The following is a 27708-nucleotide window of genomic DNA, read 5'->3' on the forward strand; positions in this document are numbered from 1 at the left end:
CCAAATACTTTTTACTCTTAATGTTTTGGACAGCTCCTTTTTACTTTTTCTTGAGTAAAATATGTTAAAGTAGTGCTAATCTTTCAATGTTTGGATACTCTATGCCAACAAAACTTCATATACAATACAATTCAATACAATTCTGACAACATTAGAAGTATTTTTATATGATGTGAGACCATTCTTGATTCAGTTCAGTGGAATAAAACCATATAATTTAACACAATGGGAATCCTTACTTGCCTCAAACAATGGGTGGGCGCCCAGTTCCAGTAAGTTCACAATGGCGATATTAGAAGGTTTCGCCTGGCTCAGCAAAGGCCCGCAGAGCCGGGGGACATGCTGCTCAGCTGACCGCGCTCTTTGCTTGTTCTCGCTGCTGTTTCTCGAAGGGGCCCCAGTGACGGAGCCATTCACCAGCACGGCCCATAAATGGTCGACTCGGGCAGCACATTAAGCAGTGCGTTTCCCCTCCAAATAAAAAACACAAAAGACTCTGGAGAACAGCCAACATGCCAGGAACGAAAGGTGAGCAACATGGACCTCAATAATTTTGTAAAATCATTTTTTTTATTTGCTATTATTTGAACACTAAATCAAAGCTAAAATTAAATAAACGATAGCTGTATTGTACATTTTTAATCACATCTTGTAATTTAACCACATCCAGGTAATAAGTCGGACAAGAAGTCAGCTACCAAGGTAAATACTCACTTTTATATTTCAATTAATCAATTTAACTGTATAGCACACAGGGGTGGGCAATATGAACTTAAAGATTTATTGTGATATTTCGCAGTACTTTTGTGATAACGATAAAAGTGACAATTAAAACTATTTATTAAATCTTCTTAAGGGAACTGTATGTGTCACAGCAATTATAGCCCCACAAACACAAACAATGCTCTTGAAAAACATTCCCATTCATAACTTCCTCCTTTATTACACTAGTCACATAAAGAAGTGTTCATTTTATTTCTAACCTGCACATGGTTGGTAATGTTTTTTAATTTATTGGCATTTATTGATCAAACAGTGGAGAAAATGGTAAAACTATCAATCCTGACAAAACAGAGAATTTTAGGGTTTTTCAAACATCATTACCTGGAATTTATTGTGATAAATGATAAACGATACAATAAATGGCAAGTCCTTACAGCTCATTTCAGCAACATGGCAGTTTGAGTTTGTCTCTATTTGAATGAAGTGTAATAAAATAATAAAGTTTTATACTAAAACAAAAGAACAGCGGTAAAGCATATTTACACTTTCAAAGGAGTGTGCAGAAGTATGAACTTATTTTTAAACCCACCCATCTTACATCTAAAGTATCATCCAATAAATTACTGTATATAATAACTTAATTTTTATGCTGTTTTAGTATTTTTTATACATCTATAAATAGTACAGTGCATTGATTACATGCCATTATGAGCAAGTATCATTTTTAGCAAGTTCTTTTTTAAATAAATGTTCCATAAAGCAGTAATATTTGACAGCTTCATTAAATGGAAACAATAACATTGATATTTATTATTATTTCTCACATTGTGATACGCAGTGATGACCATTTTCTTAAATTATGTTTTAAACTATTTTATGTTTGGACATTTCTAGATTTTCAGCCAAATCTGCTTTTCCTTGTAATTATGAATTTTTAATTTTTTTAATTCACATTGTTCCCTTAAATTATAAATTCCTTCCTTTACAAAAAAAACTTTTGAATGTTTCCCAGTAATTATTTTTTCCCATTTATTAAATGCTGAAAATATAAAATAACATCATAAACTCAAAATAAACCAATAACAGACATTTTACTTTGTCAAATGCCATTGTTAAAATCATCCATACACATCAAATATGTTGGTAAATGTTCCATTTATTATGCTTAAAAATCAACTCCTAACAACTAGGTTTTTAGTCTTGATTTAAAAGAACTCAGTGTTTCAGCTGTTTTGCCGTTTTCTGGAAGTTTGTTCCAGATTTGAGGTGCATAGAAGCTGAATGCTGCTTCTATGTGTTTGGAGAAGCAGCCTCAGGGCCGGCCCAAGGTAACGCGAGCTAAGCAACTCCTTAGGGCCCTCCACGCCACGAAGGGGCCACCAAGAGCACAAATATATATATATATATATATATATATATATATATATATATATATATATATATATATATATATATATATATATATACAGCATATATATATAGCTTGAAAATTGCAAGCTAACTGCTATCACAGATGAAAAACTATTTCTATTTTGTTTTTATAGATAATAATGATTAATCTCTTTCTGTTGATGGCTGCTGCCACTGTTGGGGAAACATAAGATATTAAATTTAGTGTTTCAAATAGTTGAAATAAAATTGTACACTTAAATACCACTCTGTATTTCAAAACCCAATTTTACTTTTATTTTGTTACTCCTGTAAGGTTAAAATCAATAGTCATAACATCCCTGGTACAATGCATGCTAATTACAAATGGTGCTGATGATAGTAGGTGTGCTAAATCATGATAAATCCTCTGGTGTTTACATGTTGGTATGGGGGATGGAGGGCCACCAAAAAAGCTGCTTAGGGCCCCAAAAAGGCTCTGACCGGCCCTGAGCAACATTCAAAATAAAGATATTTTAATATTTTAATGATATTTACTTGAGTTTTAATTTTACAGCAACCTCAAAGTCCTAAAGAACAGCCGAAAAAAGGTGATCAGAAAGGAGATGATAACAAGAAGCAAGGAGGTAAGCATTTACCAAAATCCAGACGATGATGTAAACAACTTTGTAGTACAGGAAGTAGTAAAGCCTGCTGTGTTCCCAGTGAAGGTATCTGTCTCCGTTTTGTCCCCTCGCAGGACAGCCGAAGGGAGAGAAGCAATAACTTCCAGGCGTTTGTGAAGATGGCTCTGGAGACGCTGCTGGGGTCCTGTCGTCGTAAACACGGGGATCCTCAGGGGAGACGGGGCTGAGCGAACCTTCCCTTCTCAAGCCGCTGTGCAGCCTTTCAATACAACATCTGCTTTTCCCCACAGAGAGGCACAAGGCAGAACTGATTTCCATCCATCACCATCTGCTCCTCTCAGCCTGTCTAACCCAAACTCTTCCTCACTGGATGTGAAGAAACAGACTGGACCAGACTAATCCCTCCTTTATGCAAACAGTTCATCCGTTTTTTTTGTAAATACTATTTCAAATAAAGAATATTTATTACACACGGCTGATATTGTGATGTACCATCTTAGTAAATGTAATCAAAACGATACCTTTATTGTATGGCTGAGACAATTAATCAGATTAATTGACTGTTGAAATAATCATCAGCTAATTTAATAATTGATTAATTGCTACTTCAAGTAACAAACTTAAAATTAACATTATTAAGCAGTAATTATGTTACTGTATGCGTTTTACATATTTAGGGACAAAACACAATTAGAGTTTTAATTAAGTCAAAACTGTATATATAATTTGAATAAATTATTATTTTTTTCCATAACTCCTCTAAGGTTAAAATTAATAGTCATGATAGCCCTGGTATAATGTATACTAATTACATACATTAGCATACATTATACATTTTTATTGAAAAAATATATTTAAATTGAGTTCGTAAACTTTTCCCAAAGTAAAATTTAAGCACTTTCAAGCATTTTCATTGTAAGTTTTCAAACTTTTCCAGCACCACACATTGGAAACAAAAACAATACAAGTAAAGAAGACTGTTTCAATTCACTATTATATGTCATAATTTATTATAATAACATCTAATGTATTATGTTATTAATAATATCTGGTCTTAGCATTCTACATTGTACAGCAGGGACAAGGTAAACTAAAATTCGAGCTGAAAAGATTCATTGGATTAATCGTGACAAATCAAATCAATAATCATTGGCTAATTTAGTCATCGATTAATCGTTAACTGAGGTATGCAAACGCAAAAAAGGATTATTAGAGCAGTAATACAGAGTAAGACGAAATTGCAAATATAATTTCAATGAATGAACTATATTTCGAAAAAAATGTTCTACATTTAAACGGGGTTTGTAAACTTTTCCCAAGGTAAAAATCAAGCACTTTTCAAGCATTTTCAAGGTAAGTTTTACATTTTTCCAGCACCACATTGTAAATAAAAAGAATACAAGTGAAGTAAATAAGATAGTTTTAATTTAATACTATCACACTATTGTATTTATTACTCTTAATAGTATCTGGTCAAATCAACTTTCTTATAAGTGTTCCGAAAACCTGACCAATCACTTTAACGTTTTCGCCATTTATTTTCTGACCAATCACTGCGACTCGGCTGAATGTTGACCAATCCCCTTCGCTCGTTTTTATTTAACTTCCTGTTTTACGACTTACGGTTGTTAGCAAGGTTACTAACGTTGTTACCAATTTTATATCCCTTGTTAGCTAATGCCCGGAATAATAATGACAAAGTAAATTTTTTTTGTAAGCTTTACTTTTACAATTGCAAAAATAAAGCTCAAAAACCGCTACTTTTTGAAAAAGATGCCGCTAAATCAGTCATTTTAAGCCGCAATAATCACAAACATCATCAAATTGCTGCTCCGTGGTTCAAAATCCTCTTTTCAGATCAATTTAAAGGAATAAGAACGACGGCGAGGACATTTTTAAAAATTAAATTAATAAAGGAATGAAATATTTCTAACAGTGTGATGTTTCTGTAGGTAAACATTTGTAGTGCCATTACGTCACCCGCTGGTTTTGCTTTTTCATGTTTTTATCAAGACCAAAATCAGAGCAGATATTTAGAATGAAATGTTTTGCTGAGAAGCTTCATCGATATGCTGATTTAATTTTCCAGCTGGATCAACGTCCACATCAGTGTTATAAAATTATTCCTTAGTCTTATCTTATACTTTTTGAAAATAAATTTTCAGAAGAATCCAAATTAAATGTATACTTTGTATTTTAACAATCTATTTTTAAATCCATTTTGAATTGTAGTATCAAAATTAAATAATTTTTCAATGAGATTCTACTTTATTGAGATTCACTAAATCAAAACAAGGACTGCATCTTGACGTTTCATGTAAAATTTTATAAAAATATCACAGGTATGCCGTTGCGTTTTACATATTTAGGGACAAAACACAAGTATAAGGTATGTACAGTGGTTATTATACTGAGTGGCACTACAGCAGAAACTTGGCACATCAACAAAAGCTCATATCTAACACCAAATCTTAATTTTCTGATGCACACACTCATACTCGTTCATCAGGTGGTAAATCATTAAAAGCACCTATTAAGTAAAAACCTGGAGGTAAGAGAAATGCTTGGTATAGAATAACGAATCATTTTATTTTAGTTTACACAAAGCTTAAAGAGAATTTCTGTTAATACATCTCAAATACCCTGATTAAGTTACATTGTAGAAAGAATAGGGGGGAAAAATCAAAATCAAATGTTTCAGGACATAATTCAAGTCAGACCAAAAAAAAAACACCATCAGGATACTACACTAGTAAAAAAATCTGATTGAATCATCTAAAACCGTTAATATATCTAAAAATCACAAAAGGAGGATTAGTTAGTGGTAAAAATGCAGCCTAGTCATAACATGTGCTTGTTGAATTCAGTAAATAAAGTCTTTGTTGGTTCCTAGGAGGAGAAAGAGACGTGCGCTGGTTTTCCTGGGTTCTTGTATTTTAAATTGGAAGCAGTTCCACACAATCGACTGGTTACAGCAGCCAGAGTCTCCGGCTGTCTCCTTTAGCCATGCTCCACCTGCCTACCAGGGTTCATAAAAAATTCAATTCTGTGGGTTTTGATTAGGCTCCCTGACAGAACCGCAAACAAGCAGCCACGATGCAGGCTGGCTGGGAGAAAAACAAGAATAAAAAATAAAAATAAAAATCACAGAGACACAGGAAACTGCATTATTGATTCTGGACATTTAATTAGATTTGTTGAGGACAAGAAGACTAGGGAACGTCACCAGTGCAGCGCCTTGAAACGTCTCACATTTGTCACATTACAACCAAAAGCTTAAATGTATTTTACTGAGATTCTAATTATGAAGTGGAAGGAAAATATTTAACAAAGACCCAAAAACAAGTTTATTTTGTTTACTCTTTATGTTGTAAACCGTTCTGTTTACGCAATTTAAATACAGTTCTGTGAATGATTTAGACGTTTGTTATAAAACATTAATGAGTAATCAGCATTATGAAACATGGTGGTGGTGGCAGTAGCATGCTGTGGGGATGCAGCGGTCAGAATTAATGGGAAAATATGTAGAGCTAATCCTTTTCAATGATTTTCCAGGTAAGTTTTTAAACTTTCCCAGCACCAAACTTTGGATATAAAAACACCACAAATAAACAACAACAAAAAAATATTATTATATAATTTATTCCTACTTTACTTTATTACAATAAACAATATAAACTAAAATATAACTACATTTTATGTTTTGCAATGTCTCCCCTCAGATTAAGCTCATACACCTGACAGGTCCAAGAATAAAACACTAACTTAACAAAAAAATGAAGTCCACAAATTTCAATAATTTTATTTAATATTTAAAATGTAAGCCAGTTTTTATTTTTAGACATTGAGCAATTAGTAATAAAAAAATATTCATTACACTGGAACAATCCAAACAAATCATGTTATGGTAAATTTTCTGCTCAAATTAAATGCTTAAAACACCATATATAAAGAAAATTAAAAAAAATTAAATCTCTAAAAATGTTCTTGCTAAGCTTTCTGCTACTTAGCAACCAGAAATAATTTGGGTAATTCTCTAAACAAGATAAGTTTATTCTGATTTCACTTAAGTCAGTTTGAAAAAAACATGTATTTTTGTTAGGTGCATAAAATATCTAGTTTTAGCTGTAAATAATGGTTAAACTAGCCAAATTTAGGCTTTTAATCAAACATTAGATTTCACTGCATTAGAAAACTGTGCGGTTTGGATATCTAACATTTTCCAAACCATAACTGAAATGTAAGCATTTTCTAGGATATTAAACAACTAGATGAACACCTTGGATCAAATCATACAAATATTCTAGAATGTCCTAGTTAAAGTCCAAGCTGTTTTGCAAATAAGAACAAACAAAAACTTAATTTGACGCAAACCAAAATGACTTGCAGCTGAAATTACATCCCAAATTTTTCTTCCACTTTACAATTTTGCCCTTCTTTATCTTGGGATAAGGCATAAAATCCCACTAAAAACTACTAAATGTGAAAAGTTTTACGAGGCTTTGCATGACCAGGAAACAGCTGACATAGTGGGCTGTCGCCACTGGGGGACATTGATTGTGAGTCACAGTGAGACAGTGGTAAACGCTGCCACAACAGGAGGCCATGATGACTGAGCCTCAGATAAAAAAAAAAGAATATGAAACAGACAAAAGGGAGAGAGAAAAAAGGCGCTGCGGTCTGTCTCTTTCTTTTCACAGATATCAAAACCAGAAGGTTAGAATAGCATTCCCCGACCCACATACAGCACAACCTGAAAACTGCAAGTCTGATGCAGGATGAAGTCACAGTACAGAAAAGTGGGAAAACCTGCTTCTCGTTATTGCTTCCCTCTTCTTCTCGGTCACTAGTTGTTAGAGAATGAGGCGGTATAGGATCCAGCACCCGAACGTGGCCCAGTGGCTCGTCCAGCTCAGCTCAGACCACTTCTGGACGGTGTGGTGGGTGATCTCGTCCTGCAGGAGGCGATGACATCAATCACGCGTCATAGAGTGGGTTCACACTGCAGCCTGACGTGACCCAATTCCGATTTTTTTGTGAAATCGGATTGTTTTTGGCGTGCTCGACTTGTCTGTTATCTCCAGCGTGTACTGTAAACAACCCGAAAGTGTCCCGCATGCGCAGTAGAGGGCGCAATAACACAGAGAGCGTCATAAAAAAGAAGAAGAAAAAGAAGAAGTGCTCAGTGTTTGCGGAAGTAAACATGAATGCTAACAGCGTAGCATAGCTTACGATTTTAAAACTGTTGTCTGACTGGAGCAGCATATTAACAACTTAATCCTCATTATCGTCCGCCATGTTGTTGTTTTTCTTCCCGCTTGCGAGCATCAGGGCGCAGAGTAGTGACGTTTGTCGAGTATCAATGACGTTCTGGAGGCGACCCGACCGTTAAGATTCAGGTTACATGTGAAAAGATCTGATATTTATTGGATATCCAAGCAGCCGAAAAATACAGTCATAGAAGAAAAAAATCGGAATTGGGTCACTTAAGGCTGCAGTGTGAACGCAGCTTAAAGCTACGTAGCATTCCACTATAAATACTTTACAAATATTGTGTTCTCTTGTCACAGAGCTATATAAATAGAGCCACCAAAGATCTTTAAAAAGATGCGCACGCCGACTCACATCTGTCACCGTCCTTCTCCAAAAGGAGAAGCAGCGTGAAAGGTTTTCACTGATGTTGGTGTGTGATTTCCGCAAAAATCAAATCAAAGTTAGGCTAATTTCACACACAGGGTCCACTACAAATGTCGGATTGTGTAACCGGACCCTTTCTGCATTTGGCTGGTTTAATTTAAAATTGGGCTGTGACGAATGGATGGTTTCTCAAAAAGAAAACAACTACACAAAACTAAAATTAATTCCTGCTACTTTACAATTGTTAGTTCACTTAGATATTCACTTATAGGAATGGATTTATATATTACAATTGTAAGAGTGAAAATTGGAGTTATGAACATGTTAAATGTTTTGAAAATGTTTTATTTCGAAACACGAGTCTTACACAATAACAAAAACCAGCCTAATAAATATAAACTGGATGTATTTAGATAAAAAAATATGTATATAAACGACACCCACCTCTCTTCCTCAGGACAAGATAAAAGGTGCATACAATTTAACAATACCACAGAAGAAGAAATAAAGCGAATGGGCTCCCGATCTTAAAGTCAAAGTACGTTTTACTTTTACTTGAGTAATTTTATTATGAAGTATCGCTACTTTCTTGAGCAACATTTCTAGATTTTCTACCCACTGAATGAAAAACAAACATATTTTAACCAAAGTTCACCAGATGCAGACACACACCTGCAGTTTATATTGAAAGAAACTTTTTTTTGCCTGATTTTATTATTTATTTTTAAAATTATTGTCATTTTTGTCCTTAAAATACCAAAAAATTCAACTCAACTTTACATTTTGATCCATCTGATGATGTAATTTCTAAATATTAAATTATTAATTTGATCAGTTGCTCAGTACTTGAGTAAGACTTTTTTATCAAATACCTTTTTACTCTTACTTGAGCCATTTCCTGGATGTCTTCTTTCTACTTTTACTTGAGTAAAAATTTGTTGAGGTAGTGCTACTCTTGCTTGAGTACAATTTGTGGGTGCTCTGCCCACTTCTGACAGTTTTAGAGGAAAACACAAAAAAGATTAAATCACAGATTCACATCACCTGCAGTGCAGCAGTGTCTGTTTAGCTGTTTATTAAACACAACTTTCTCTGTTTCCTTTCAGATGCTGCTTTACTGCAGCAAAATGTGCATTTCCTCAGTGGCGCAGCAGCCTCTCATCTCACCTCATCCTCCTCCATGTAGTCCACGCTGGAGTTGAACACAGAGCCCAGATATGTCAAGTGAAGTATTGCCAAAGCAGAAAATGCTATGTTAATCATATACACCCACAGCTTCTGCAAACAGAGAAAGCATTATGGTAGGCGACTCTGGATCTCATGCAGCCTTGACTGGATGTGTTATTTTAAAGTATGTGACCCATAATAACATAACTTATGCATAAGCTAAGGAATGTAATTACAGAAAGAAATGCAGCACATATATGGCAGCTTCTTGAAATAAATATTTATTTCCAAACTAAATAATGTTATCTTTAAGAATGTTTTTGCTGGGAAACATTTCAGTAAATTACTGAAATATTCAAGAATAGCAACAGATTACTGTATTTTCACTCCATGTAGGCATTACAATATGATATTCATGCTTCTTTAGTCACACATCGAGTGTAAGATCTCATGTTTCCTAAAGTGATAGTCTGGTATTGTTAAGTGTTGCTCGACAATCAATGCAGCAACAACAAACGAGCGATTTCATTGTTACATTTCTGAATATAGTGCAGAGAAAAGCAGATCTAAAAAACGGCAACAAATTCATTTGATGTTCGGTTAAAACAAAAACCTGACGTTTGAAACTTGTAATCTTCTTTGGTTCAGCATAATTACGGTTTAAATGGGAATTGAAAATGTAGCTAAAACAGACAATTTAACAAGTAAAATTTAAAGCTTCAGAAAATTAAATGCACTTTACGAGGATCTACACAAAGGTTTTACAAAAAATGTTAATGTTTTCTTTCCTATTTTTCAAACTCTGAGGTTTTACCAAACTGATGGTGCCTCTTACGAAGATGTTTTGCTTCGGTGATGAATATGGGCATCTGAGTTTGTTTTTTTTTTGGTTGACTTTGGGGAGCTGAGATGTGAGTTTGTTCTCTAGTTATATTTTTAATTAGTTTATTTTCCTTTAGTTGAAAAGCAACTAAAAATACGAACACATAACGCCGCATTGCAAACTCATTACCTTTTTGTTTTGGTGACTGCAGCTTGGCTGACATTTCCTCGAAAGCACGCAAGCGTTAAATATGGCGGCAAGCCTCTTCCGAAAAACTGAAATAAAACAGAGTCAATGCCTTAGGAAAAATAAACGAATGACAGACTCTCTTCAGACATGGAGGAAAATGACAAGCAGTATGTTGAACGGAAGCAGTTAAATACTTCCTCTAAATGAAAATGTTTTCATGTGGAGAAGACGAACCATTAGTTCGGCTCTTACCGTGCTCCACGTACGTAATGAACCCCAGAGATATCAGAACTGCACCCAGATGGAAACTTAAACCCTGAAATATACAAAAAACTTCAACAATCTTGTTGATACAAAGACGTTTGAAATAAGATAAAGTTATATAAACTCACATGTAAGAGCGCGCTGGCGATGTACGTCACCATGATGGCAGTGAACGTCCCAAATTTGACGGCACTCTTGAAAACATCTGAGAGAAGAACACGAGACACCAAACCCAAATATCCAGAGTTTAAGTTCATGTGGTCCAATATTAAATCTAAACATCTAAAAAAACATTATGGAGGCAGGATATGAATATGAAGCCTGAAAAAGAAAACAAAAAAAAAAAAACATACTCTACAAAAAAGAAAAGAGACAAAAGGACAAAAGAAGAAAAGGATGAAAGTAAGGACGGATGAACAAACCAACAAAAGAACAAAAGATAGCAAGGCAAAAAGAAAGAAAGGAAGGGTGAAAGAAAGAAAAAGTAATAAAAAAGACAAAAGGAAGGAAGAAAAAGAGACAGAAAGAAAGAACTAAAAGATAAAAGAACGAACAAGAGAAATGACAAAAGAAAAGATGACAAAAAAGACAAAAGGTTAAAGAAAAAACTAAAAAGACAACGGAAAGGAAAAAAGAAAAGACAACAAAGGAAACAAGGAAAAAAGAAAAAAGAATGTAAGGAAGAATAAGGAACAAAAATAAAAAAGGAAGAAATAAAGAATGAAAGAAAGAGCAAACAAACAAAATAAACAGAAGAAGGGATAAAAGAAAAAGGATAATAGACAGAAAGAAAAAAAGAAAGAACAAAGGACAAAAAAACAAACTTAAGAAGGGACAAAAGAAAGAAAGAACAAAATATAGATATAAGTGAAATTCCCATATTCTTTTCTATTTCCATAGTTATTGAGACCTTTAAAATGCTGAACATTTCATGACTGCGTAGGTGACCTCATATTAACGTGAATCAGTCCAGCAGTCGCTGCTGACAGCCACTCACATGTGTGCAGAAAGCGGGACATGGGCACGTTCCATGACGTCGCCACCTCCACCATGGAGCGGGGAAACTCCACACGGAGCGGCTTGGACACGCTCAGATCCCTGCAACGCAAAACGGAAACCCGCTGGAGTTTGACAGGAATTAAATAAAACAGATGGATGCTTTTTTCTTCTCTTAAATGGAAACAATTATGCAAAATTCACATTTTGCACATTTTCTATCCATTTGGTTCTCTACTGCTTTTAAAAACAACCCAACTGCTCGACATTTTTTGGCAATAAGTTGATATTTTTTGGTTTCTGGAAAATTAATTGCTTCAAAATCCTCAAGTCACAATCTTTGGGCACTGCCTCGTTACCTAGCAACCCCAGCCAAGCTCAGCCCCGTTACCAAGCAACTCAAGTGGAGTTCCAGCACATTTGACCAGCTGGTTTTACCTCTGCTGTACAATGGCTGCTGGAAAAGACAAATATTTTGTTGTTGACTTACTATCCATAAACCACTTGGTGCATTCTTGTTGGTTGTCCAGGAGGCTCTACTAATGCTTTTCAAAGATGTACGGTTGAATAATTGCACATCTGTCTTCAGTCACTTTCACATGTGATGTAAACGTAGAGTTGGGGGGTCGTGGCCAGCAGCAACTTCTATGGATTTAAAGTGACTAGACGCCCTAAAACAGCTTAAAATAGGCAGAACTGAGCAGACTAAAATCTTATTACCCATTAATGATTTTCTGGAACAAATGTAATGAACATGTACTGTAAAGCCCATATACCTATCCTAACCTAACCTACGCACAAATAACAGGTCAAATTTAAGGGAGGTGAATGATTTCTCACCATTTGAGGTTCTCTTTCTCCTCCGTAAAGCCCGCCCCCGCGAGAGTTGCAGTAGTTTCGCTCAGGTAGCCGACAAAGTAATTGCTGAAGTGGAAAGACATTGTGTTCTCATATGCCAGCAGCCACCTAACGCAAACCAGGAACATATAGATGGTTGTTATGATCCGATCACAGTTAAAGTCCAACTTTACTGACTATGCAACAGGAATAAACAACATACTTTGCCAGCGAGCCTCTGGGAGAGCATGAGGAAACAGAAAACAACATTACATTGTCTTTTGTTGCGATGATTCTAGGTGATGAAATGGAAAATGGGAGACCCTGGTGCACATGAAGGATGGTAACAACAGGTTAACAGAACAACCATGCAACTAAATCATCTACAATGATGAGACTGACCAGGAGAGCTTTACACCATTACTCACCTGATCTTCCTCCTCTTTTTGCTGTAAACACAACAGGCGACACTAGCATTAACTCATAGAAAACGTAGGCTACAACTCATTTAAACGTAGCTCTGTGCGTCACTCGCCTTCGTAGGAGTTTGTCTCCATAGACGGGGATGAAGTAGGGAAAGAGGTAGGGAGCCACACAGTTGGAAACGACAAGGCAGATCTGACCCTTCACCCAGCTAAGAGACACTTTTAAAATCCATCCTAAACTCTGGGAAGAAGAAACAAGTTAAAGCTGACTTTAACTTGGTACATTTTGTCAAGGCTAAAAACAAAAAAAATCACAAATTTAGCCTTTTCTATTGTGATTTTTTTTCCATTAGACCAACAGAAAGTGTCTTTTAATTTTGAAATTTGGCAGAGTATTTCTCTACTAGGTATTTCTAACAAAACATCTTAATATATTCAACCTGAAATAAAAACATTTATTCTCTTAACACACTTATTGTTGTCTTTATTCATCCTAATAAAAAGGGAGTTGCTGTTTTGGTAAATGTGACTGACAAAACAAAAAACAAGTCAATACAGGGACATTTTGAGTTATTTAGATCCTAAAAGTCTGGACTCTAATCTCTGTTTTCTTTCAGCCCAACATAAATAATTATTTTATTTTATTTTACGTGTTGCAAATGCAGTTAGTCAGCATGGGGCGCAGTGCAGCCACAGGTCAGGAAAACACAGGATCTGTGTGCTGGTGCCATGCTATGTGTTGTCAGAGTTGTTACATGTAACTAGTTACATTTACTCAATTACATTTACTTGAGTAACTATTTTGAAAAACATTTACTTTTATTAGTATTTTACTACACTATACTTTTTACTTTTGCTTGGGTAATTTTATTATGAAGTGTCTCTACTCTTACTTGAGTAAAAATTCTGGATTTTCTACCCACTGAATGAAAAACCAACATGTTTTAATCAAAAATTCACCAGACACACCTGCAGTTTTTGTTAACGTTTCATAAGTTTTTTTTAATTGAAAGCAGCAGATTTGGAAAAAAGTATTTTGTTTGATTTTGTTATTATTTATAAATTATTGTCATTTTTGTTCTTAAAATACAAAATTTCCACTTAACTTTATATTTTGATCCGTCTGATGATGTAGCTTTTAAACATAAAATGATTGATAAGTTGATCAGTTACTCAGTACTTCAGTAGAATTTTTACCAAATACTTTTTTACTCTTCCTTGAATAATTTCTTGGATGGTTACTTTTAACTTTTACTTGAATAAAAATACATTGAAGTAATGCTACTCTTACTTGAGTACAATTTATTGAGCACTCTACCCACCTTTGTGTATTATAAAAGTGTCTAAAAACAAAATTTCAGAAACTCACACCTAGAAACTGAAAAATATTCCACCAGACATGAATTGCTCCAATCTCATAAGTAATCCTGGCATTGTTCCCTTTACCACTGGTATCTTCTGCTTTTCTTTTCAATCTTAAGCTACTTATCCATTATTATTTTTAAGCACAATCCTTTGGTAAGCTAACTGTGTGTGAAAATCTCTAAATATTTTCCAACACTTAAGGTTTACTGCCTCAAACTTACCAACTTACGCCCTTCTAGAGCTTCTTTGTAGCTGTTGAAGCTGATCCAGGGCCCAAAGATGACGGTGCCCACAAAGTAAATGTAGCCCATGAACTCGATGGGTGAGGGAACATTAGTCACAACACCTCTGTCCAGATCAAAAGCCAAGGAGATAGCTTTCATGGCAACTACCATCTGTGAACCTACACAGATTACAAATTACTACTGTAATATTTTCGCTCGTTAGCAAGATAAACAGACTCTGCATTACCTCTCATTTTGTGCCAGTTGGTGGTATCCATCATGTGCAGCTCCCTGATCAAGATAGATAAAAATACTAAGATTTTAAAGTTTCTCCACATTGTGAAAACACAAAATCTTACCAAATACTAAGTATTTTGGTCTCATTTCTAGTGCAAATATCTTAGTTCACTTGAAATAAGACAAAAGTAATTAATAAGTGACATTTCACAAAGACATAGGTGGTTGTTTTAAATCAATAATTCTTAAATATTCATCCATCCATTTTCTTCCTCTTATCCAGGGTCGGGTCACGGGGGAAGAAGGGAGGCCCAGACTTCCCTCTCCCCAGCCACTTGTTCCAGCTCCTCCAGGGGAATCCCAAGGCGTTCCCAGGCCAGCCGAGAGACATCGTCCCTCCAGCGTGTCCTGGGTCTTCCCCGGGGCCTCCTCCCGGTGGGACGTGCCAGGAACACCTCACCAGGGAGGCGTCCAGGAGGCATCCTGACCAGATACCCAACCCACCTCAACCCACCCAACGTCAAGGAGCAGCGGCTCTACTCTGAGTCTTAAATATTCATGAAAAAGTAATAGTTCCATTGGCAGATTATTCCACTTATAACATGGGAAAAATGTCTCCTTATAAGTGAAATTATCTACCAATGGAACTAGTACTTTTAATCAATATTATAGAGCTATTTGCTTAAACCATGCTCCTATATCTTGCTGAAAAGTTTGTTTGTTTTGCCGTATTTCAAGTTTACTAAAATATTTGTTTGCGTGGCAGTGTAACTTCTGTGAAGTCCCATCAAATGCCACTTTATGTGAAAAACAAATATTTCAGGTATCTGAAAACGACATTTTTACCCAAGAAGCAGGTAGATGAGAACCGTTATAGAAAGAAAGGTTCCTCGGATGGTCGAATGGCGGCACAGGAAGAGAAAGAGGTAGCAAAGCAGGCTGAGAAGGACGACCCAGATCATGTGGAGCTCAAAGAACAAGTACAGCGTGTAGAAACCTCCCGCCACCGTGCACAGGTGCTTCACGAAGGAAGGGAGACCTGACAAAGTAAGTTTTAAAACCGATTTACAAGATAGCAACTTAAAAAGGTAAACAGCACCAAAATGACTGACGTTTACATTGTAGCCTGAAGTGACCCAATTCCGATTTTTTTGTCAAATCGATTTTTTTTGTGAACTGCAAACAACCTGAAAGTGCCCTGCATGCGCAGTAGAGGACGCAATAACGTCAAACATAGAGAGCGTGCTCGGTGTTTTGCCAACCGCCATAAAAAAGAAGAAGAAGAAGAAGAAGAAGAAGAAGAAGAAGAAGTGCTCAGTGAAAGGAATATTGGGAGATGAAGGAAACATAGTGGATATTTACAGATTAAGGAAAGCATTATTTATTTATCTTCAGAATACAACATTAAAAAACAAAATGTAACAGATGTAAAGTAGTGTTGCTACACACTCGTGTACAGTAGGTGGCGGTATGCACCTTAAAGTTGCTTGCGATCCGCCATAATAGAAAAGAAGAAGAAGTGCTCCGTGATTGCGGAAGTAAACATGGATGCTAACGGTGGAGCATAGCTTACGATTTTTAAGTTGTTGTCCAACCAGAGCCAGCATATTAACAATTTAATCCTCATTATAGTCCTCCATGGTTGTTGTTTTAATTCCCGCTTTCGCGTATAAGGGCGCAGAATAGTGACGTTGGTCGAGTATCAATGACGTTCAGGCGACCTGACCGTTAGGATTCCTGAATCTAAGACCTTAAATCAGGTCATATTTGAAAGGATCGGATATTGGTTGCCGTCCGCCAATGAAACACAAAAGAAGAAGAAGGAAAGATCGAATACGTATCGGATATCCAAGCAGACTGTCATGAAAAGATCAGGTACAGGTCGCATTAAGGCACATACATCAATCAATAAATCAATCAATCAATAAAAATCGGAGTTGGGTCACTTCGGGCTGCAGTGTGAACGTAGCCAAAGCGCTCACCTAACATCCAGAGCAGGCGACACAGCAGGCAGATAACCAGCAGCTGCCATACTTGCTCCAGGCCCTGCTGAGCTGTAGGCAGCAGGCAGCCATGAGTGAGCTCCTGGAAAAACTTCTGCCGGCTGAACACTCCCATCTCTGGACTGGGGATGCAGATGGAAGCCAAACAACCTTGGTTTATGGAGCAACTAGAAGGGGTTATGCTGTAAAAGTTAAACTGTTTATTTGTTGCGTTTCCTCACTTTCTAAGACTATAGTCATCATGCAGTTTCATCATACTCATTACTGTCTCTTAAAAGTAACATGGTCACCTCTGTATGTGCGCCATGCACACAGCAACCTGTTTCCGCAAAAGTAAAACAAATTAAAACATATTCACAAGTTTAAAACAAAATGCGTCGGAACAGAAAGAAGGAATAAAGCTTTTAGTTTTTCCTCTCCGACTACATCACGGTTGCAACCAGAGCTTAAATGTATGCAGACACAGCAGGCCATTCATATCTCTGAATGTATTTAAAAGCAAAACTGATCCCATTACATTCAAGTTGCAGAAGTGCAATTGTTTTACTTGAGTCATTTTCTTCTACTATGTTGGCCAGATCTTTCTTGTAAAAGACATGTTGATGGGACAAACCTGGCTAAATAAATAAATATTATTATTATTAGATTTGTCTAAGGTAGTAAGGTAGAAACTGCAAATACAATCTGAAAACACAAATCTTACCAAATATTTCTGGTTGAATTTCTATTGCACATATGTTAGTAAACTTGAAATAAGAGAAAACTAATTTACAAATAACTTTTCAGCAAGAAAGAGAACCTTACCCTTTTAAGTCAATCATTCATTAATACAGATGAGAAAAGACTATTTGGAACGAGACGTTTTTCCCGTTTTGCAAGTTAAATTGGGAAAATGTCCATTGGCAGATTATTTCACTTATAGCTAGTACTTTACATCAATATTTAGAATTATTGACTTAAACCAAGCTCCTACATTACACTGAAAAGTTACTTGTAAGTTAGTTTTGTCTTAATTTAAGTGTTCCAAGGTAATTATTTCACAAGAAACTAAACCAAAAATACTTAGTAAACTGTCAAATACAGAAAATGCCGACAACTAATAATTATTCCATCATAATTTTGGCGCCCCCTCTAGCATGCCACCCTGTGTCACACATTGTATTTCAATTCCTCATCTTCTAAAATAGTTTGATTAATTCATTCATGCATTCAAGTGCTTCGCACTATTATGACTGTTTTCCAATCTGTGCAAACAACTTTGCGTCACACTGGTTTGTTTGAAAAGTGCTCTACAATTAAAGTTTGATTAACCGATTGCGAACTGTGTGCATCCGAGTCACGCTGTATCTGCTTATTGTGTTCAGTGTCAACACATCCCACTCAAATCGAACCAAACGTGTGATAATTCATGCAGCAGCTGCAGAAAAATCTGGAACAGATGAAATTTCAGGTGCAACTGTTTTGCTCGTCCTCATCTGATTATCAAAGTATGGAAAACACGTGAAAGCTGCAAACCGATGAGGTGAAATCGGGTCTTGAGATCAGTGTGTTAACCGAATGTGAATGATTATTAGGTGCTGTTCTGCAAGGCTTGCTCTCCGCAATGCAGTCCAGCAAAGGGATGAGTTGACTCACAGCTGCATTAATAAACAGCGCGGCTGATTCAATGTGCGTTGTGCGGCGTGCCATGAAGAAAATACGTCTTAAACGCCCTGAAGCTGCTACAGCCAGCAGGATTTCCAGGATGTCGTACCTGAGACTCGCTCCCCAGCCTCAAACACAGCTTACTGGACGGCTCGGGAATGCCAGCTTGGTTTCCGGGGTAAGACTCACCCTCTCCGGGCAGAACCAGGAGGTTCCTCCGTGTGTCTTTATCCGGATGTTTTCTCTGCTGTCCGTCAAGCCTGCGTGCAGCCGCTGCCGGACCCTCAGTTCAGATGGTGCATATCTCCCATTGTCACCGCATCAGCACCACTGGTTTATCGTGTATGAAGGCACGCGAGAACATGTGCCAACCAATCAGAGCTCTGAGTGCGTCGAACTGACGCGTAAAGCATCCAGTCAGAGGCGTCGGCCATTGTGACCGGCGCATCCGAACCAATGGGACGTGTACAGCTTGCAGATGGACTCAGAAAGGCCCTCTGGGTTTTTGAGATAGTTAATAAATGCTTTTGTTTCTTTAAATGTATTAGGGCCACTGTAGACAGAAAAACAAATAAAGAGGAGTACATTTTTGCCAAAAGAAATCAGAAAATTCGACAACGATTTCAGAATTTATTTTGACAAAAACAATTTAATTTCTGACCTTCAAGAGTCAATAATTTGTTATAACAAAGCCAGATTGTTTTTCTTTTGTTTTTTTAAGATTAAGCTTAGAAATTTTCTAGAAAAAAACGTGTTAATTTCTGAGTTTCAAAAGTTGAAAATTTGCTAAAAGAAAAATACTCCAAAATTTTGAGATTACCCTGGAAAACCTTTGAGGAAAAAATATTTAGAAAATGTATATTAATCTCAGAAATTTTAAAGAAAAACACTTAGATATTTTTGAGTTTTAAAAATTTTAAATTTACTAAAAATAATACTCACAAATTGTTAGATTAACCTCAGAATTTTGCAAGGAAAAAAACATTTCTGACTTAAAAAGGTTAAAAAGATTAAAAGAATTGCTAGAACAAACTCAGAAATTTTTATGAGTATAACATAGAAATTTCTGAATTCTAAAAGTGGAAAGTTTGCTAAAAGAAAAAGAAATGACTCAGAAAGTTTGAGATTAGCCTCAGAAATTGTCAAGGAAAAAATAAATTCTGACGTCCAAAAGACAAAAATGTGTTAGAACAGACTCTGAAATTTTTAAAATTAAGATCAGAGAAAAAACTCGGAAAGCTCTGAATTTCAAAAGTTGTAAATTTACTAGAACAAACTCAGAAATTTTCAAGGAAAAACCTGGGAAATTTCTGACCTCCCAAATATAAAAAAGCTAAACATTGAAGCTATAATGTAATAGAAACGATGAAAAGTTCTAAATAAATTTTCAATGTAGTGTAAACTATTTACACTACTTGGATCTTGGTCTCATTTCCAAACTCCTTTACATTTAAATTTATAACCAAAAGTTTGCAAATGAAGAAAAACACTGTGTGAAATTCATAGTTTGGAGCATCTCTTCTTCAGCTGGTTAATACATTTTTCATTTTCAGTGATATGTAAAAAATGTCATCACAATAAAGTTTTTACCACAGTAAAAATCAAAAGTGTTCCTATAAAGTTGATCAAATTCTGATTTATCTAATAACATGCCCTCAAAGAACTGCATTTATCAACATAATCACTATTATAATATTTATTAACCTCATAATTTTAAACTATTCATGCAGTAGAAAAACAGAACTCAAAGCCAAGAATATCAAGCATGTACTGAACTTTTAAAAAGGTACAAACTATGTTCTAACGGAAACATGTCTGGCGTTTTGTGTCCAAGTAAAAAGGAAATCAGACAGCAACTTTCCATGATTTTAGCTTCTCTCAAGTCTAGAAAAATTAAATCAGGAATGAAAAACAAAAAGCTTACAGGTCATTTACAAAAATCCATATTTGTTTCACAGCTTAAAAAGATCTGGGGACGTCTATGGAAAACATTAATGCCAAGAAAATGACCCGAGGTGAAAGTAAAATCTACACAGTGCAAAACTAGTAAGAGACAACAAATGTGACACAAATCTTTGTTTATTCAGTAAACAAAGCAGCTGCAAAACTAGTTCATATCTTACAATCTGACAGGCATTTTCTGGGAAGAAAATCAGGAATCAGTGTTGCCACTTTTCTTTAGTTTGCACACAGCACTACACAAAAATCTAATACTTTTATATCAGAAATACTGGAGTATTTAAACATACATACATTGTGTCCAAAAGCAGCATTCATCTGTAATACAAAATAAGTTTTATTTGCTTTTAGAGCTGGCTGAGGTAGATAAGAGAACTGAAATGAAAAGAAAAATAATGCGGAATGTGAAACACTGCTAATGCTAGTTCTGTGCAAAAAAAGATTGGATACAAAAAACCAAAAAATATAAAATAAGCTGCAGCCTGAATGCCGACTTAATAATTACATGTAAAGGTGTCATTTAAAATCCAACAGTAGTGATATAACGTCATATAGATCAATAGCTAAAAATTGTATTTGATTAATCCAACACCCAAAAACATGAAAAATATAATTATTAGAGCAGCAGTCCTCTAATAAATAATAGTGAAAATTGGTCGCAGTTTTACACTTTAGTTACAGTAGACAAATCAATCATGATTACCTGGGAGTGAGTAGGTTTTCCCTCCTATTTTTCTAACACACTTATATCTAAAATAAAAACATGATTTGGTAATGACATGGATTTCCGCTGTATTATTTCACAAAAAATACTGTTTTAGAAAGCAAAAAATACCTCATAATTCTGTTGTTTGTCTTGATGACATCATGAGAGGCACCGAAATCTGTCTGATCAGCTGAAATTAATAAGATTTAATCTGGATGAATGACTATGAGAAGCATTTGACTTACATTTATATTGAAAATGGTTTAAGTTTATGATTTAGGAGAAAAATTCCATGATTCCAGATTATGAAAAATAAGAGTAAAAAAAGCTTTTCATGAAAGCTTAGCATCAATGTTTCCTCCATTTCTGAGACATGCTGCCACATCAACAGTGGAATTTGACTGAAAATATCTGAATATTTAGGATGTTTACTCTGATTGGTTACCTTATGTGATGTCATCAAAGGCCTTGGGTTAGGGTTAGTGTGGGAGCCATGTTTGAGAAGAGAAGATATTGTCTTACGTAGAGATTTACAATAAAATCTGGATTAGACTGTTGCACACTGTTCTATAGGCGACACATTTTATCTCAAGTGAGTTTGACTGAAGTCAGGTTAGCAGCTTTAAGTCAAATTACCATCTCCAGGTCATAAGCGATTTTCTCCAATTTGACCTGCTTTACTGGCTCCTTAACTGGGCAAATTTGAACCGGCTCTCCTGGTTCCTCCTTGACTTTCACCTCGACTTTTTTAGGCTTGCTTAAAATGTATTCGTAGTTTCTCTGAACATCGAGCAAGGCCGAGGTGAGGTGCTGAGTGGAAAAGATCTTCAGGGAAGGTGGGAGTTGGGGTTGTTGAGGAAGATTTGGTCGTATCAAAGCGGGAGAGATGTCCGACAGGAGCGGTTTAATCTGAAACACGGTTCCTGGGTTGCTGGGGAACCTGGTGATCGGAGAGGGTGGAGAGGGAACAGCAGCAGGTTTCACCGACACCAGGAGAGGTTTTCCGACATCCGTCTGGTTGGAAGTCTTCAGTAACGGTGTGTTACTGGGAGAAGGACTGTCTGCAGGTGTGTCAGTCTCAACGCTCAAAGCGTGGTCAGCCTTTCCTGTTACTTTGCTTGTTTTCTCCCGCTCTGCGTCCAGAGGTTCGTCCTCGCTGCTGGAGGAACTCTCCTCAGACTCGGGTAGAGGCTCGGTCCGCGTCTGGAACAAAACGTGGTTGTGGCGGCGGCAGAAGAGCGCGCCACACCTGAGGCACTTCCTCACGTCTCGAACGTGAAGCAGTTTGTGGCGCTTCAGGTAGTGGCTTGTAGTGAAGGTTCGATCGCACAGGTTACAAGGAAAGGACGGCTGATCCCTGCTGGCGCTCGACTCCGTTAATCCTCCCTGACTCGTGTCTTCACGCTGCTCTTTGGACGACACCGTGGTACAGGCGCTCAGGTCAACGTGATAAGCACCTTGTGGTAAAACTAAAGGCTTTAGGAGCACAACAGGATTCATTTTATCTATTTTTTTTCCTGGTGGTTTCTGTGGTGATGGACTTGGGCTGGATTTGTTTTCTGTCTCCATCGTTTCAGGTTCAGCTTCACATTCGGTCACTTCTGGGTCTTTATCATGGATCTTCTCATCTTCTGTTTCTTCCTCCTATTTGGCAAAAAATCCAGAATATATTACTAGTGTACTAAAAAAATAAACCATATTAAATAAAAAAAGAGCAAAGTTACAAGTCTACAAGTGTATGAAAGTACAACAAAGAGGTGGTGACTGCTACCTTTGACATTGGCAAAGTTTGCATTTCCAGTAAAAATTCATCTGCAGTTTCAATCAAAGCAGAGGACTGGTGGTCCATTAAAGACTCAGCTGCAGGTTGGGTTGGTGGTTTTTCTGTCTCTTCATCGTCTCTCAGGGTAGTTATGTCTTCATTTTCTGTCAAAGTAGTCATGTCTTCAGTCTCTTCATCGTCTCTCACAGTAGTCATGTCTTTAGCATCTTCGTCTGTTAGATTAGTCGTGTCTTTAGCATCTTCATCGTCTCTCACAGTAGTTGTGTCTTCGGTCTCTTCATCGTCTCTCACAGTAGTCGTGTCTTCATTCTCTTTATCGTCTCCCCTTGCTGATATGTCTTTGGTCTCCACATTCGCTTTCTGTCTTTGACTTCTTCGACAGGCAGAAGAAGTCCTTTGAGAACAAAAAAAAGATCTAGTAATGTGGCATAGTATGACATTCAATGCTTTTAAATCTTGTAATTTTAGATTTAGAGTGTATTATAAGCCTGGAGGGCCACCTCGCTGTATTTGCGTCCCCTCCAGGCTATGAATTGTTAATTTATTCTACGTTTTTAACACATCAGTAATAGTGATAGCAAAGACGGATTAAAGAATCTCTTTGACGAAACAGTTTGTGTCACAAAGGCAACGTAGTGTGTGAATACATAGGGAGGCCACATGCTAACAACAAGTCACGGATAAAGGATAAAAACATTTTGTACACTTTAATGAGGATGAAACTGAATCAAAGTGCAAAAAAAATATCAGTATTTATTTTCATTGTTTCATGTTAGGGTTTTTTAAGACTTTATAGCTGGTGTTTAGGTATTGGTAATAATTTCTTCCAATAATACATAATTACCTTGTGATATTTTCAAATTTTCTGTCAACTTTAAACATTTTTAAAGTTGTTAAAGTTAAAAGTTAAGCTCAGGGTTAGTTTCTCACCAATCCTGACTGAGAAACACAAACAATTAAGCCCAAAATTAATTATACCCTTGACATATTTTTGTTTAGTTAATTTTTTTTTACCAACATGTAAGTTGGAGTGGATTTTTCTAGCCAGAGTTCTGAATTAAACGTGATTGAAGATTTGTGGAGCGAGATAAAGATTAGGGTGATGGCAGGGATGCCTTCCAACCAGTGGAAACATGCAAAAATCTGGTCAGTATTTATAATGCAGGGTAAAAGGACATAAGTAACCTCATGCCTTTTTTAATCAGATACAAAAATTGTAATAAAATATGAACATTTGAGGCAATATCAATATCAGATATTAATATTGCTGTTATGGCCAATAACCGATATTTTCTGATATCATATACTTCACTACCGTTTTAATACCTTTGGGAAAAAACACCAGAAACAGATAAAAATGGAAATATTGGCCTGACACCAATATGTTAAAAAATGACTAATATCCACTGATACCCATGTTGGTGCCGATATATCGCGCATCTCTACTAAAACGTAAAAATAAAAAAAGGATACTTCCTTTAAATGTTTTTATAGTGCTTAGAAGGATATCTTTCTTTTTAGTAAACTTATAAATATTATGGGGCTTACCTGTGCACCAATCAGGCGTAACATTATGACCACAGACAGGTGAAATTAAACAACTTCTACCTATTCACAACATCATCTGTTAGCAGATGCCATTAACTAATCAAGTGCACATGGTAAATGAGCTTAGACCAGACTGTGCTAGTATCTCCAAAAACACAATTCCTCTGGGCTGTTTCTGTCGATAGTTGTCGAAGGAACAAATTGCGCTGAACTGAAACAGGCTCATCTGCAGAGAAGGGGAACTGATGCCCACAGACAGAAGTCGGCTAGTTCTGACAGAAAGCTGTCAGACTGCACAAGGCATCACAGTCTGCTGCACACAGAGCTGCATGGCTGGAAACCAGCAAAGTGTCTGTGCTGGTCTTAATTATACGCATCATCTGCGCGAAACATGATTAGACTTGCAGTTATAAACCATTTATTTGCTCTTCTGTCAGTTTAAATCTCAAATCAATAGCACACACACTGATGTTTTTTATTAACAAGTATACACGACGTGTAACCCTGTTTGGTAGATCATTTAATGAGAAGTGCTCCAGTTTTTTAACATGAAGTATGCTCAAATAAACACAGGGGTGGCACTTAAGCACACTTGTTACTTACATTTCCTTCAATTTATTATGAAATTCTGCTTCAAATAAACCTGATGATTAGCAGGTTTCACTGAACGATGATTACTGAGGCGAATAAACCACATGGAAAGATTCAAATTGACGGGCTTAGCTTGAAAAGATCAATGAAAACACATTTCTTAGGAAAATAATGCATGACAAATTAAGCAATTACTGGAGCGAAACATAATCAATATTAATATATTCAATATTTAAAGCAGTTCAATTCTTTTCTGTAAATTATGGGAAATGTAGGATTTTTTTTATATTAAAACATCTTATGCTCACAAAATGTTTTTATGTTCCTATGTGTGGAGTCTGAATGTGAAGCCAAAGCAAAAATAAAATCAAAAGGAAGCATAAACATTTTGATGAAGTCTTGGTGTGACTCAGCATATTAAGAATATGTAATCAATATTCTTTCATAAATAAGTACATGTACATAAATATATATGTATAAAAAACAGAAAAGATCTCCAATTGTATCTTAATAGAGCAACAAAATAGATCATCATATCAATGTGTTCATTTGTCAGATGGCAAAGAACTGATTGGAGTTCAATAATTGTTAACTAATATAATCCAAGTATTATGAACTTGCTTTTTCCACGTTAACTTATTAATTGTGTAAGCACAGATGAAAAAGAGAGGAAAGAAAAACGAAATACACCACAACTTATGTAGTTATCACAATATTTCCCAATAATTTCACCATTGCAGGATTTTGTAATATATTGTAAATATAATTTTGCGCTGCACTTTGCTACTCTTCTTTACACCAAGTTAATTTGGCTTCATCTGAGCTCTTAACTGTTTTACACAATTATTGCTGGTACGGTGATATGAATGTTTGTTGTAGGAATGGATGGGGTAAAAACATTTAGTTAAGTCAAATGGGGGTACAAACATTGTGTTTTCAAATATAATTCCTAATGTATGCCCAATTTTGTTATGATAATGCCTTTCAATGTATCCAAATTGGAAAACACCATCATATTTAAGTTAACAGCAAAATACGGCAATAACTGGAATACTGCAGTGTTTAAGCACTTTATGCTGGTCTTTAGAATTAGTATTTTGTCTAAATGTAGGTCCCAGCCAAAATGTAGCAATGCATTTAGTATTTAGACTGGATACTTTAATCTAATTAAAAATAATAGTCAATATATGTTACCATTTTGCCCTTCTAGTTGGACCCTGGCGTAGTTTACTGCATGTAAACAACGTGGGGACAAAATTAGGCCTGTCTGGGTCCGTGGAAGCCTCTCCTGGGAACAAAAAGAAGTCCAAGAAGAGAATATTGAGCAAACCCATATTATTAAATACTTTCTGCTCACTGCTAAGCAGCTCCTTACGCTACCTGAGATGAAATGAACGCCACAAATGCGAGCGTCTGCACGGATTTCACTGCGGCTCCCGTTGGCTTGTTGGATCGCCTCCATCCATAAACGCCTCCTCTGGACCTGGAACTGCCGGTTCCCGCTGGGAACTCTGTAGAACCTTATGGTGGAACCGGGGTAATAGCGGTTCTGACAGCCGGTCACGCAACAATTCGGCATTATTGCGCTGAAAGAAAGCCGTAGCCAGCGTTAGCATGGAGGTGTGTTGGGGAAGTCAACGGCAGAAGCCAAACACACAGCTTCCGTTGCTAAGAAGCGCGCGCATCCCTCTGATGACGTCACACAGAGCGGTTGGATAGACATCCAGGGGTTCAATGCTGCGTTTAGTTACCTCGGAAGTTGGAACTCTGAGCTGGGTTTGACGTCCTGACTTTGGTGACAGCATTCTAGCTGTTAAGAAGCCTGGACTTCAACATGGCGTCGCCAAACATAATTTTAAACTATATCTTCCATAAACAAACCTCACTTTTAATTTGTTAGTTTAGTGTTTCAGGCGCTATATAACATTGATATTTGACGCACTTTAACATGTGTCTTGTAAAATAAACATTTCCACCACATCTTATTAATATTAATGTGAGTATACATCCTAACTGGAGGTAGTCAGAGTTGCTCCCACTTTCCCAGTGGGAAGTAAGAGGGCCTACCAGTAATTTTTCAGATTGAGAAATCGGAATTTCCCAGTTCCGGAAACAGCTGGAACGCAGCATTACGACCAAACCGATCGACTGTTCGTTGATCTTTTATACCATGTTTAAAATATTTTTGTCCATCACTTGAAATAGGAAGATTTTTACAATCTAAAGTGCACTGAATTTTTTCTTCTAAAAGTTACATGTACTAGACCATTCTTCATGGTGAGAGCCAAGTTGAAATGAATGGTAAACAACACTTTATTTCATTTTTTTGTTCAGACTCATTTGTGAAATGTTGACGTTGGAAAAGGAAAAACTGAGTTTTAGATCACTGAAACGTTCAGTATGAGTAAACAAAATGGAAAATCATGTCTTACTATTATACAATAAATATCTTGTTTTATTGTCCCACCTACGTTTAATCATTCATTGAAAGAGAATTTTGTACTAATTTGTACAATATTAAATCATATTAATAATGTTAAAACACAGTTCAATGAGGCCCCCTGCTGGTTGT

The 27708-nt window shown here is 36.2% G+C and overlaps 2 protein-coding genes across 5 annotated transcripts; both read right to left on the reverse strand.

Moving 5' to 3' along the window:
- Positions 1–5054: 5054 nt before the first annotated feature.
- porcn (porcupine O-acyltransferase) lies at positions 5055–18880 on the reverse strand. 4 transcript variants are annotated; one of them, XM_023341472.1, is made up of 16 exons: positions 18739–18880; positions 16885–17027; positions 15749–15941; positions 14913–14956; positions 14663–14844; positions 13187–13317; positions 13080–13100; positions 12875–12889; positions 12655–12780; positions 11816–11916; positions 10947–11023; positions 10807–10870; positions 10555–10640; positions 9543–9653; positions 7548–7693; positions 5055–5845 (listed from the first exon to the last, which is right to left on the reverse strand). In XM_023341472.1, the coding sequence occupies exons 2-15, from the start codon at positions 17018–17020 to the stop codon at positions 7592–7594; spliced, it is 1389 nt and encodes a 462-aa protein (XP_023197240.1). In that variant the 5' UTR covers positions 17021–17027; positions 18739–18880; the 3' UTR covers positions 5055–5845; positions 7548–7591. The 4 variants fall into 4 exon arrangements, with proteins under 4 accessions (XP_023197240.1, XP_023197244.1, XP_023197228.1 ...); XM_023341476.1 differs by lacking the exon at positions 5055–5845 and having other exon boundaries at positions 6660–7693; positions 9543–9650; XM_023341460.1 differs by lacking the exon at positions 5055–5845 and having other exon boundaries at positions 6660–7693.
- A 1730-nt stretch (positions 18881–20610) lies between these two features.
- Positions 20611–26811, reverse strand: LOC111608948. Its single transcript, XM_023335635.1, has 4 exons — positions 26517–26811; positions 26331–26424; positions 22986–23391; positions 20611–22858 (listed from the first exon to the last, which is right to left on the reverse strand). Exons 1-4 carry the CDS (start codon positions 26713–26715, stop codon positions 21842–21844), a joined length of 1716 nt encoding a protein of 571 aa, XP_023191403.1. The 5' UTR covers positions 26716–26811; the 3' UTR covers positions 20611–21841.
- Between the last annotated feature and the right edge of the window lie 897 nt (positions 26812–27708).

Source organism: Xiphophorus maculatus, chromosome 1 (genome assembly GCF_002775205.1).
Source record: "Xiphophorus maculatus strain JP 163 A chromosome 1, X_maculatus-5.0-male, whole genome shotgun sequence".
NCBI lineage: Eukaryota > Metazoa > Chordata > Actinopteri > Cyprinodontiformes > Poeciliidae > Xiphophorus > Xiphophorus maculatus.